General features: G+C 40.7%; 1 protein-coding gene across 4 annotated transcripts in view; it reads right to left on the bottom strand.

The window, feature by feature from the left end:
• The window catches only part of svep1 (sushi, von Willebrand factor type A, EGF and pentraxin domain containing 1), a 109,071-nt gene that overhangs the window by 49,028 nt on the left and 46,109 nt on the right, over positions 1 to 13,934 (bottom strand). For all 4 annotated transcript variants that reach the window (XM_067580112.1, XM_067580113.1, XM_067580114.1 and 1 more), the window contains exons 7-8: positions 1,700 to 1,858; positions 426 to 605 (exon numbers count right to left, since the gene is read on the bottom strand). In XM_067580112.1, the coding sequence (XP_067436213.1) occupies positions 426 to 605; positions 1,700 to 1,858 (339 nt within the window). The remainder of the gene's footprint in view (positions 1 to 425; positions 606 to 1,699; positions 1,859 to 13,934) is intronic.

The following is a 13,934-nucleotide window of genomic DNA, read 5'->3' as shown; positions in this document are numbered from 1 at the left end:
CAAACTTGTCACCTGAGACTTCTGAGCTTACTCGCTTTCCTAACAATGAGATTTAGCTTCATTATCAACAGTTCCACTTTGTTAAGTACAAAAGAGATGAAAAGTCGACTGAAGCTGCTCCAAGCCTCCTACTCAGATACAACTTGTAGCTGAAAGACTGGAAGAAAAATAGGAAATAAATACTAAGGATGCATCGATCCAACTTTGTCTATAAACAGATTCTGATGCCTCAACTCAGAGTATCTGCTGATACCAAGTACCGATCCGATACCAGTGCTTTCTTTCTCCCAAATGTCAAATGTGTATAACTCACTGCGACCCATCAGTAACAGGGGAGTTACAGGAATATAATGAATGAAATGAAATGTGAAGAAACTTTAATTTTACTATCATTCTGTTATTCATTAAAGCTGCTGCATCCTCACCTTTACAGTTGGCAGGTGTCCCTGACCAGGTACCGTCAGCCTGACACAGTCTGATGCTTGTCCCCTGGAGGTCATACCCCTGCTGGCATCGCACGCCACAGGCCGAATCGTAGTGGTTGTTACATACGTTTTGGATGAAGAAGCCATTTTCTGGAGGGAACAGCGCCGGACAGTGTACCACTAGATAAGGAAGAGGAGAAAAATACTAAATCAAAACAATCCTGAATTTCATATTGCGGCTAACACACAAAAAAGACATTCTTAAACAAATAAACAGAAACACAAACAGAGGAAGCCTGCTGATGGTTGCTGCTGGGTAATTAATGTTCCTGACAAAAAAGGATATGAAAGCGTGAAAGCAGAAAATTACGGGTTGTCAAACATCGCCCCCTCAATCTACGCAGAGGAAGGAAGAGAGAGCAAAACCCAGTGTATGAAACCGATGATTAATGGACATCATTGTGTTGAGATGAGCTGCTCTGTGGAAATCATTGGCTCGTTCTTCAAGGAGTTGGGAAGGCCAGCGAAATTACTGGCAACAGATACATAACACAGGACGCTCTAATCTCAAACTTTGGTGGAATAGTGTTTTTGTTCCAGCTAACTCAGCGTCACAGAACAGTTAGTCATGTCTCATAAGGCCTGAAATTCACAGTATTTCCAGTTTCCAAGCCGATGACTATTCAGTTGCGACCCTAATGGTCCAGATTAAGTGACTTCAGAGGACAAGCTTGTCTGCACATGAAAGGAGAGATTCACCTAATGTGCGTCTCATTTGGGACGGGTGGGAAACCTCATGTGATCACAATGAGAACATAAAAGCTTCACACAGACATGTCCGAGCCAACCGTCATAGGGACTGAGCCCAACACTTTCTTCCTGTGAGGGAACAGGACATTAAATCCTGAGCAATCTTGCCATAGTCAGCCAGCACACTCGTCTGTAAACTGTTCTACTAGTTTGTGAGTAATGTATTCAAACTGCATTATGGTTTCTAAATGGGCATCGTTAAAGGGTATAAAATCTGCTCTACCTACACGGGACAATTCATTTTAAGTATAACGATTGAAATGCAAGCTCTTTTGTCTCTTATTTTCAGCTTTGGTGCAATTAATGGAATTTAAAAGGCTGCACATTCTGGATATGCTGGTCAATCAAACATCATAGTGAAATGTCTTTATCTTTTTAATCATTTGATTATAGAGGGTATCACAAAAGCTGCAAAAGCTTTTTAGGGGGTCGGACTCATCAGTTAACAGATCAGTTCCTCTTACCCTGGCAGGTCATGCCTATTTGCTGGTAACCTGGTTTGCAGATGCAGTCACTGAGGGAGGTGCTGCCGGGCTGAGAGGTGTGCTGCATGTCGGGGCATAGCAGGCAGGTGCTCAGACCTCCTGGTGTTCCCTCTGGTTTATAGGTACCGGGTGGACACACTGTTAGAAGGAGAGGAGAAGAGGAGGTTAGAAACCCAAAATTGCTGAATATAAATGTATGTAATGTCACGCACAAAGTAAAGAAACAAAGGGATAGCCGTATGGAAAGATTACATGAGGAATATGTATAAAAGAAAATAAAGCTGAAATGAAAAACTGTCTTATGACTGCAAGACAGTTTAAAAAGCTTGAAAGTGAAAAACAGCTTTACAGACATGAAAAGACTTTGATCATATTCATGTCTGGATATGTAGTGGTGGAAAATGTGGCAAAAATGACACAATTATCTCACTGGCTAGGTAAAAAAAAAAAAAAAAAAACAGACAAGTTCAGCTCAAGATCTTAATTATTTCAAGCAAGGGAAAAAATTGCTTTGTGGCACCGAACACGATAGAACATTTTCATTACGAAGAAATGCAACAATCAAAGAAAGGTTTATGAGCATCTAAAACTATTTATGGTTCGCATGCAGGCACACATGGGCTACATTAGGAGAAACTCTTGATCACCTGCAAGCGCTCACACATGTACACACAGACATAATACGGCATGTTTCCTATTAGCATCACCTGAGTCAGATCAGAGGACATGCTGTAAAGATGGAGAAGCAGGTCACATGAAGGTCGTCCCGACGTTTTTTTTTTTTTCATTGATAATCCATCAGCTTTTACAGAAACTTTTTTCTCAGCGCATCACTTTCCCTTCCACAGGAGTCGAAATGAATGTCTGGATCACTCACGCCGTCTTATCGGGGTTTGAAAGGTTACTTTCACATGGGATCCTTCATAAATTACAGATTACGTGATTAAAAGTGTCATCGGTGATTCGCTGTGATATTTTCAGTGACGTAATTCCAACTCACTGCTAAACTTTGAACTCGTAAGTCTTTCATGTTGAAGATTAACTACTTTAAATTAGCTCCGAAATCCAGATTATGATTATTTGAATTATGTTATTACCAGGGACAACAACCCTTATCAGACATTATATGGGTAGTTTCACACAAGCAATTTGCTCTACTGATAATTCCCATAACTCTCAGTGATTACTGGCGCACTTAGTGGGGAAAACCCTTTATCAGTCGCTTCTCTACAGTACGTCCAAGCAATTTTCTTCTGTGCTGTTTTTGTTCCCGTGTATCCAAACCACTTAAAAATGAAGCTTATTAAATAGCAGAAATGCATTTATCATGTTGTATAACAGTAACAATATCTTTAATTACATTCATATTGTGATTACTGAAACTTTAAAGATGTTTTTTTTTATAGATTACTTAAAAGCAAAAACAAAAAAAATTACTTACTTACTATTTCAAATCCATAATTACAGTAAAAACAACAATCTCATGAATTACTGCTAAATTATTTGCTTAACTAATGACGGTAAATTTGTCTCCATTTGTGTCCGTGATCTTACAACAAGAATGCATTTTGCCTTCAAACACATTTAAGAATGATCCAATGTGAAGTAATCACTGACTTGTGTTTGGATTTCTCTTTCATTAATAGAAACCACAAATGACGCAGGTCTTCTGAACGCCTGCTCAAAGTCTGTTTGAACTTGAATTCAGATGAGACTAGATGTCACAGATGATCTTTCTGAGACTGCAGTCTGCATCCTTGGCTTCAAACATTACAGCTAAACTAAATAATTACATCAATTTATATTACATAAGTACCCAATTAAGCTCATTTGTAGACAGATGAGACTTAACATTTCCTCTCTCGGTGCTGTGCTATGAGTAAACTATGAGGAACGTCGAGCAAATCTAAATGTTTGCGTTAATTGGAAAAACAAACCCATTATATCGACTACAACTGTTTCCAAATCAAAAGAGGCTACAGAGAAAAGGGGGAGTGTCAAACAGCTTCTTTGTTAATGTTGGTGCTGTGCACTTTAAATGAGAAAATCATAAAACTCGCTGTATCCACACCCACACACATACTTATACACTTTTAAGAAATGGAAAATATAAAGATCCACATGGGATTCAAACCCCTTTAGTGTTAGCAGCAAGACTAATCATAATATCACTTTTTATTACTGACTTAAAGTAGTTCAAAGGTCTCCAGTTTAGGACTTTAAGCTTATGTAAACCGTGTCAAATAAACATTCAACAAGCAGCTTCAATTATAAGCTGTAGGTGCGACAGAGAATCCACAGTACTAATATTCCTTATAACTCATTTACTCACCGCTAAGCCAGAGGCCAGGTGTGAATTTCCACTGGCGAGCCAATGCCAGCCTGGCCTCTCACCAGCCCCCCCCCATCAGCTGAAACCCAGCAGCAGGTCAGCTGGGAGATGTTAACCGACCGTAAAGAAGGCACTGGCTGCTGGCACCGAAACACACCCAGTAACCCACATCAAACACACACATACTGTACAGTACATACACAGGAAAAGCCATGTGGTATACATGTACTGGTGTGGACTCAGTATGTGTGTGAGCCTGTCTACAGTTTTCATTTGATAACAAAAGCAGCCGCCGCAACTTATCCGTGCCGTGATTTTTTTAAACTCAGCGGAGGCATCTTACACAAGACAGACTGACAGCTTAAAGTGTCCCCTCTGTTCAAGTCCTCAGGAATCTGTTTAACAGCTTCATTTAAGGTTTACAGGAAGACTTGTTATTTTTAATGCGAATAATAATTCACCCGGAGTGCGACGGTGGAAATACTGTATCGAAAAAATATAAAGTTTCAATTCCTGGCAGGTTGCATGTGCTGGCAGGTAGGGATGTACGCAGACAGATGCATGTTCGTACATATACACACACCCACACACAGAGTTTAGAAAGAGCAGACCTAGCGTCTGGCTTAAGGTGAAGGAAGGAGGGAAGGAGGGATGAACACAAAAGGATAACAAGCGGCTATGAATCTAAAAAAAAAAAAAAAAAAGGCAAAGCTGGAAGGTGAACACGGAGAAAGCTGTACGAATTTCCTTTAAAATGTATCACTGCTCCATGACTTCAGCCAAAAAGACAGAACCCATACTGACACTAATTGTGTTTGGATCCTGCGACCGACGGTCTGAATTACACAGCAGCCAATAGTCTCGTTTTGGGTCCATCTACTTACTGCCTGTGGCTGTGGAGTGACTCTGCTGCACTGTACCCTTCATTTAGAGAGGAAGTGGAGCATCAGCAGGCCAGATGACTATAAAACAGAGAGCCTGCTGTCTGTGGACTGGCTGTGACTATATGGAGGGACAGCAGCGGGTCAAAGAGAACTACTGTATGCAGTAATGATCTTAAAGGACTCAGCCAGCCTCTACTATCAGAAGATATTTATTCAAAGCAATATCTGAGTAATAAATATGTCATAACATCACTGGTGTTCATATTTTCTAAATCCCATGATTTAAAACGAAGCTTCTTTTTTTTTAAAACGTTTCTTTAAAAAGATCTGCTACATCAGACAGAAATATTACTTTAATAAGGAAACCGGTGAGCAGGCCAAATAATCATCTTTGAGAGGAGGCAGGGAGATAAGAAAAACAAGCGTTATCAGAGGAGACGATTTTTTGCCAACGATTCGCATCTCCATCAATCCTAAAACGCGGCTGCTGACTTCGACTCCCTCGACTTCTGACCCGACATCTGCTCTGCCTCCTTTTAAAGGATACGTCTGGTGATATTCTGTATTTTGTTACTGTCAGAAAATCCCATGAAAACACCAAAACCAACAATGAACTGGTCTGACTAACAAGTACTGCCTGTGTAGCTAAAGCCAGACATACTGTAGCTTATTCCTTCGGGCCATAGAGCTCAGCTTAAAAACACGTCAATTAGCCACACCTTTGCACTGGCTGACACGCCGCTTTATTACGATCAACGGCGAAATGTAGTTTACTTTGAGTCAGTCCGACATACAAGGTCCAAGGGGCTGTTAATCCTCACTAGAGCACCAAGTGAGTTTTATTCCGCAGCTGATAATAGTCTCCAACAAATGCACTGTTTTACTCATGTTTGAATAAAGTTTCAGTTAAGTTTTAAGAAATAATCTGGCCTAAAAGAATGACATTATATGTTTGTGACCGTTTTTTAAGATTTATGTCTCAGTAGGAACGAACGGCTTTTGGCTGAGTGTCGCAGACAAGCTCAGGAAGTCAGAAAGTATTTACAGACAGACTAATGCAACATCGGTTTGGGTGTTTTCATGGACAACAAGAGAAATATAGAGCAGCAGCCTTATCCTCTTAGGTACTGACTCTTACTCAGAGGTATAACAGTAAGTCCAAACTTAACCTTGGAATACGCAGACACATAGCTCATGTAAGACTCAACTGTCTTTGCTGTCACTAAAGCTGTCATTTATAACAGGAAAAACGCTCTCTTAGGATGAAATAGGTAGTAAAAAATAAAAGACAAGGACGAAACCAAGTGGAGGCCAGTTCATCTGTTAAACTCCTTTTTCCTAATATTAAGTAAGTCAATTAAACTGGCAGACATGTCTAGCCTGGGAGCCAAAGTTACTATCACACGAGAATCTCTGGTGTCTCAGGGGACAGGCTGTGTTCGATTAGCCAGGCCTAAAAACAGACTGGGAAGGAAACGATGAAAGGAGATCCAGAGGGAGAGCGAGAACATCTGCCTCTCCAGCCACAATGACAAACGGGGAGAGAGAGAGGGAGAGAGAGAGAGAAGGGTTTTCATCTCAGAGGGACATTCTGCTTAGTTCAACAAAAATCCACAAACACATGCTCGCAAACACACGCCAGTCCATACAGTACTGATACACTTCCCGTGTTCTCTTGAACAGAAACCATTTAATCTAAAGTCCTGGTATTTTCATTCCAGTCCTTTAGGACCAGTCACGGGTCAGATTTGTCATATTGTTTATTTATTCTTTGATTGATCTAAGGTAGTTCCTGATTTAAATCAAAATGCTGCCAGTTTTAGGGAATTTTAGTCAGGAAAAGTTCTTTTATGGCTGCTGATGTGAAGTATCAGTATCTCTACAGAAACTCAGGTCTTGTACTGAGCCATACTCACAGGGCAAATTTGGGGCAAAATAAGTCACCCAGTCAAATGAAGAGAAAAAGGCCTGTTCTCCTTTGCCTTTTTGATTCACTATTCACTTATCTTGACATATGGAATCTCTATATTTTCATCTGTCTACATACTGTTGTTATAACTGAGAGCAAAATCAAAAGTTCTCCAGCTAAAAAACGCCGACAAAACAAATTTGCCCAATGCAAGGATACAAATCCTTATTTTAATACCTTATGAAAAAATAATTTGACACCTTGGGCAGAGAAATAAACCACTTAGATATAGGATTGCTATGTTTTGATATCTGTGCCCACATAATACTTGAGTTGTAACCCCTTTTTCTTTGATTTAACAAAATGTGCCAAACTGCTGAATGCATCACTGTTAAATAAACAATTTAGTCTGAGTAAGATACAGTTTAAAGTTAGAAAAGTCTGATTTAGATCAAAGAGTCTGACCATGTTTCGGTACTTGACATCACTAAATATTTGTTTCAACTGACATATTCTTGTCAGTACTGGAAAGTATTGAGATTTGATACTGTGTGAAGATTATCGCTCTTTATGGTTACCAATTTCTGTTTGTCGTGACATCTCAGCTACTCAATAATGATCCCAGGTGTTTTCACTACTATATCTTACTTGTATTTACTCACTTTTTAAAGGTTGTTCAGTGATTAATTAGTGGATAGATAAAAAAATAATCAGCAACATGATTGTAATTTACTTTTGGATACACTCCCCTTGAATTTCTCCCCTAAATAACAAACAACATTTCGATTTAGGGAACATAATTGTAGCTGACACAGTGAATCACAACATTATGTGCATCATGTGCAAAGCAGACAAATAAAAGTGACAAATATTTCTACAATAGCTGTGATGTCCTGATCCCATTATGTCTGTCTGTCATCTTCAAAGCCAAACAGAGAGAGAGACAGAGGAAGTCCGGCAAGAATGTGAATGAGCTGCTAAATCTGGACAGAGGCCTGGCCACTTGTGGTCGAAAAGCCCTCACACAAGAAATGTTGTTAAGTTGGGCTTTAAATTCCAGGGGTTTTTTTTTTTCACTGAGAAAACAACATCAACACATGTGAGGGAACTTTCCACTCTTCACTGAGACGTCCCATGCGCACTTGAGGTGCATAAATAGACAATGGAAATGGACAATTAAAATGTATAGTCTAGCCCGCAAAAAACAGACGTACGTTCACGCGAGAGCCTGACAGAGACACGAAGAGACTGGAGCTCAGTTTCAATGTTTCGTTTCAGGTAAACACAGTCTGTATATACATTTACTCCTGAGCCAGCAGACTACATGCATCTCATGCTGAATTCATCTGGACCACCGGTGGAGCTTAAAAACGGTGGGATTTAGGGATATGAAGAATGTAAAGGATATATGTGCAACCGTGATTTGACACTTTAATCCTATAGTGAAAACCACACCTCTACATCCTAGCTCTAGAACCCCTATCATTGCGCTTACAGTATGGTTTCCTCAGTGACGAACCACCATAACAAGAGAGCGCTAGCATCTGTCCACCATTCACGTTGCTCCAGATGGCACGACTTTCCCAGGAATCAGTATTCATGACCTCCTGAGGAAAACAGAAGAGGACTCTGTGAGGTCCATGAAGCTACCACATGTGACTTACAGTAAGCATCACCAAGCATCAGTGCCACCAAAACCATTGTTCTTTCTGTAATAATACTAACAAAAGAAGATTAATCCCAAACATAAGTTCACTAGAAAAATTCCTCCCTGCTGATGTGTCTCTATGGAGGACGCCGGAGCCCTTCCGGCTCTAATAAAACTACTATTTCAGCTATTTATCATAAAAAAGTGAATCTTCCAGAGGCATGTTTCAGACTTCAGGATCCGCTGAGAAAAATCCCACAGCTAGCCTATAGACAGCTGTCACCTGGTTTGGTTTCTGCTGCACTTTCAGATACACTTTGTCCTCATAGACTCAAAGATGAAACCCCAAGGTTCGCAATGCGTCCGTGTTTGCAGTGATGGATTTTTCCACCTCAATACATGGGTCACCTGAAGCAGGAAAAAGTTTGGGGATCCCATCCTCGTGGAATGTCAGGAGGCTCTAAATCACATTGCCAGAGTCTCATTGAAGTCTGGTCTGCTCTCCAGCTGGATTGCAGAGTGAAAAAGGGGGATGGGGGGTGAGATGTGGCTGTTGCGCAGCTGTCCACCTACATAGCCTCCATCTGGGTGGGAAAAGAGACCTCCACGGACCCCCCCCCAATCCCAAGAACGTGAAACTTCAGCGATGTGATGCAAAGCGGTCTTTGGAGAGGAAACTGAGGAAGTTCAGTGGCTGTTCTATCGCTCTTCGCCTGCTTATTATTCAATCCTATTCCCAAAGGAGAATGACTTCACCGCAATTGCTAGATACATCTTTCGGATTCCCAAGGACAGGGAGACTGTCCTGCTCGCTTATTACAGAGTCCGGGAACACTGGGATTCAACGAGAGAGCAAGGCAAACCGCTAAACAACTGTACAAACACAGGTTGGTCCCCAGTCTGGTGAGCCTTGATTACAGATGTCAGTGTGCTGAGAAATGTTGTGATAAAAGGCCGCAGTATGTTCTCAGTACACTTGGGACAACGTAGCATAACACTCGGACCATGTTAACACTAACACTCTTACAGAAATAGGTCTGTTTTCAATTGTTACGTCGCCAAAATCCCTCAATGTTTTCACTCTCAGCGACACGATTTGAAGGATGTGTTATCAGATGTGCATGTGTGTTAAAACAAACACCACCGCATTCGAACACATGCTCACATACATACACTAAACCACAACTCTTCCCACAGTAGCCTCAGAGATAATGTTGTGAATTCAGGGAATGTTTCTGCCCTTTAAAATTCCGAGAGATGAACATTTCATATAGTTGTACACAGAAATGTGCCACATGTTGTCTGTTAATGGACACAGATGCATTATTTCTAGAAAATGAAGACAATCTGAGCTGATTGGTGGGTCACGGAGACAGATGCTTCTCTTCAAAAAAGCTGGAAGCTGCACCCTTAGCCTGTGACCTTTGACGTAGCGTGTGTCCCTCTTCATCATCTCCTTTCCAACTGGAGGGGTTTCAGTCAACAGCTCACACATATGAACACAAACACACTCGCGTAGGGAGGAGATGAGAAGGTGAAAGGAAGTAGGAGTGAGCTGAAAGAGCACTGAAGAGGGTCGGTGAAAAAATCCAGAGACAGATGAGGGTCATGGGCAGGGACAAACATGTTGGATTTGAAGAAGGGCAAAGGCCTTGAAAAAGACACTCGAGAGACTCGAGACAGCTATTTAAGATGCTAAATGAGAAATTCATTCCACCTTAAAATCCCTTGGGTGCATTATTCTAAGTTTAAATCATGTGTGCGACACAAATGGAAGCACGAAGAAGTTAAAATATTTGAAGAGCAAAAAGTCAGAGGACAGTGTGCAACCCTGGTCAACCAAAGGTGATGTTTGTGGGCAAACAGGATAATGATTTAAAAAAGCTTTGACAGTAAAATAAAAACATGTTTGTAATTCTTGGCTGCAGATTGAGTAAGAAAGGTTTATTATTGATTTGTTTGTTTATGAATACTGTATGTAGTGTTGCATAAGTTGCTGGCACACAGTACCTTAAGAGGTTAGTAGACGCTACTAGTAATATTCCTCTAATAAAGTGATGCATATTTGCTCCCACTGCTCAAGTGCTGTCTTGTCTTTTTAGTAGCAGTAGAAGCCACATGAACATAATAATGTAAGTAATACCTCAGAAAAAACTGCCATAAAACGTAACAGAACTGTCCTGTAGTCTATTCGTGATTTTATTATTGCGTCTTTCTTTTAGGTTATAACTTCATTTTACAAAAAAGGAGGATTTTCAACATTTAGTTTGGTTTGATAGTCAATTAATGAATGATTTATCGAGCAAGGATACCAAACCTTCCCTGATATTCTCAAATGTAAAAATTTGCTGATCTTCTCTGTATCATGTCAAATTGAATGTCTTAACATTTTAGACCATAAATCAGACAAAACAAGCAATTTGAAGACATCAATGGATGTTCTGACATTATGAACTAAACAATTAATTCATTACTTTTAAAAAAGAATCATAAATTGCAGCCCAGCTGACAGAAACAGAGCTATGGAGCACCAGGAGTAGATGACCTTTGTATTGTATATTTGTGGTGAAAGTGTGTGTTTCTCTCCGCGGCGCCCCTGGTCACTCCTGAGGCTAGGAATCAAATCGGAGCAGATTTAACAAGGGGTGTTTCTGGTCTGGTGAATACCTCTCTGTAAATGACTAATTTACGTCTGGCGCACCTGGTGACACGGTCGAGTAGTTGGAGAGAGGTTTGGAAAGACGGTGAGAAGAGAGCGAGGCTGTAAAGGAGGCGAGGAGGAAGGAGACCTAGGCAGGAGGAAAAAAATAAAAGAGAAAATTGACGGAGCGACGGAAAGGAAAAATGAAGGGACGGATGGACGCAGGAAGGGTGTTAATGACACAGTGAGGTTCTGCTTCGCACCACTGGCTGTTTCACGGCTCCTTGTTTTTCATGCTCTCCTGCAGAGGAGGGTCCTATTAGGCTCTGTTTATAGCCTCTCTCCCTCTTCGCTCCTTCATCTCCGTCTCTCTTTTACACACATGCACGCACGCACACACACACACATAAAGTGGCCTCGGTTTATAACACAAGTCATGTCTGCTTTATAGCATCCCTGACCTACAAACACGGCAGCAGTAGTCATCAATTAAGGCTTTTTACAGACCTATATGTGTCGCTTAATGAGGGGAGAGAGGATGGAACAGGGCTGAAACATGTGGCGTTGAGGGAGGGGCTAATATGGATTTCAACGCCGCACGGTACTCTAAGACTGATGAATACTATCAACACTAAAAGCAAAAAACTTCAAACACCAAATGACATGAAAGACTGTCTGAAAAACACCTGAGGGCAGCTCAGTGGACACTGGGTCTTTTAGCAGAAAAACTCTTTTCTAGGCATTTTTGGTGAGTTGCCAAGTTTTCTTTCAATTGCTGTTCCTCCTGTTGCTTAACCCCCCCACCACCCTCCCCCCTTCCCCTTTTTCATCTTGTATTTCGCTTGTTAAAGGATTATCCCGGTTTATTACAATGTGGGTTTTATTTTCAGAGTTTGGGAAATCATTTTTATCAGCCAGGATAACACTGTGCCCAACAAAGTAATTGCTGAGATTTGGGAATGCAGACACATTGCTACATGAAATCTGACGGGGGCCAGAAAACAAGAACAGGCCGAGGATCAGACATGATTGTAAACAAGCCAACAGCTGAGTCAGATTTTCTACCGTTTTATTTGGAAGTAAAATTGAAAGCAAAGCGAGCGATTCCAAAACGTAAACAATGATCCCTCATTTCGCAGGAAAACGACAGCAAATATTGTAGTTGAACCTGGAAGCAGCTCTGCAAACTGTGATGGATGTTTACAATTTACATTTTAGGTAATAATTTTACTTTTTGCTTTCTCTTCTGAGCAAATTTAGCAAAGCTGGGGGCTTGTTTAAAACCTGTTTCCTATGAGACTATGAAAATAAGACCCATGTTGCGCAAAAACATAATAATCCATGAATGCCTAAAAACTTTGCATTAACAGTGCCACAAGGCTGAAGAGCATCAGCTGGTTCACTTGTGTGAGGACTCATCACATCAAAATCACTCAAAAAGATTTACACAGGATATACAGTACACTATAAAAATAGTTTGAACCCATTTTATGAACCCATTTTATTCCTCTGTAATCAAATTTTGAAATATTTTATTTGTCTGGCTTTCATAACATAACATCATATCAGAATATCACAAACTGTCTTATGGTCTATAAATCACTTATCAGCTATGTTCCATATAAATAATCTTTATTATAGAGCTTGTTAGTGGTAGTATTTTCCTCTCGCTCTCTCTGTCTGGCACAGCGCCAGTCTGATCTTTGCTCAGTCACTGAAAGCTCTCCATCCATCCACTGCTAAAGACGCATGGCTCTGGGGAAAGGAATCACCCTCCCTCTCTCTCTTTCCACTCTCTGCTCGCCATAGAAAAACACAAACCTAAACTTTCGTCCAATAAGTTAAGCAATAAGTGGGGGGGTGCTGGGAGAGTCGGGGGTGGGGGGGGGGGTTGAAGGAACTTGACCCCCACAAACCCTCCTCCGTTTGTCCTCAGGATATCCTAGGCAGTTTGCCCTCTGCTCATAACTACACCAGAACTGGACTAGAATTCATGTTGAGCAACTGAGGTATTTATTTTTTGCCACAAAAACATTGAGAAATAAGAACTTGGAGAGATGCAGACACACTGTACAGAAGCAGCCAGTCTGCTGTGGTTATTGATGCTGTGGGGATTCAGATTTGCACAGTTAGAGGAAACAGAGAGTCTTCATAAGAATGTTTACGTAACGTGGTGGAGGAGCTGGCCAAATTCACTCCTTTGGTAGAAATACAGTATATTTACTTTTGAAAACATTTAAGTGCAAATCACGACGGCTGAGCAAATAAGAGGGCCAATGTCAAGTATTAAGTCACTTTCATCCATATGCTGGGAATGGTGCTAATGGATGTCAGTTGGAAAGTCGGTCAGCCTGTCCATTCAACATGTTGGTCCAAAACAAGCTCTGATTTTGGTAACTCTTTGACTTCATCAGGTGCTATTGGGAGGTTAACATTTTCTCCTTTTGGTCCATGACAAGTTATCTTGTAAACCAGTGGCTGGCTTTATGTTTTTGACCCCGTGACGCTCCTCTAATGCCATCATCAAGATATGTTTTCCACAAAATACCAAATTCAATGGTTAGACTACCATGAAATTTGATGAGCAGCACAGTCATGAGAAACTTTATCTTTTGAGCATCACTACTGGTAAGAGTAGCAGAACAATTATTATGTTGTTTGTATTGGGAGTGTCATGAAAACTGTAGTCTGTAGGCTTTTATTTATGAATTTATTATAAATTATTATGTAGTTGTATTAATTTTGCTTTTTTAATACTACTTTAGCCACACTGAACTTTTTAACTGACTGTTCTCTTTAA

The sequence above is a fragment of the Thunnus thynnus genome, chromosome 22 (assembly GCF_963924715.1).
Source record: "Thunnus thynnus chromosome 22, fThuThy2.1, whole genome shotgun sequence".
In the NCBI taxonomy this organism is placed as follows: Eukaryota; Metazoa; Chordata; class Actinopteri; order Scombriformes; family Scombridae; genus Thunnus; species Thunnus thynnus.
Note: the sequence above shows the minus strand (reverse complement) of the source record. Positions and strands in the feature narration are given on the sequence as shown.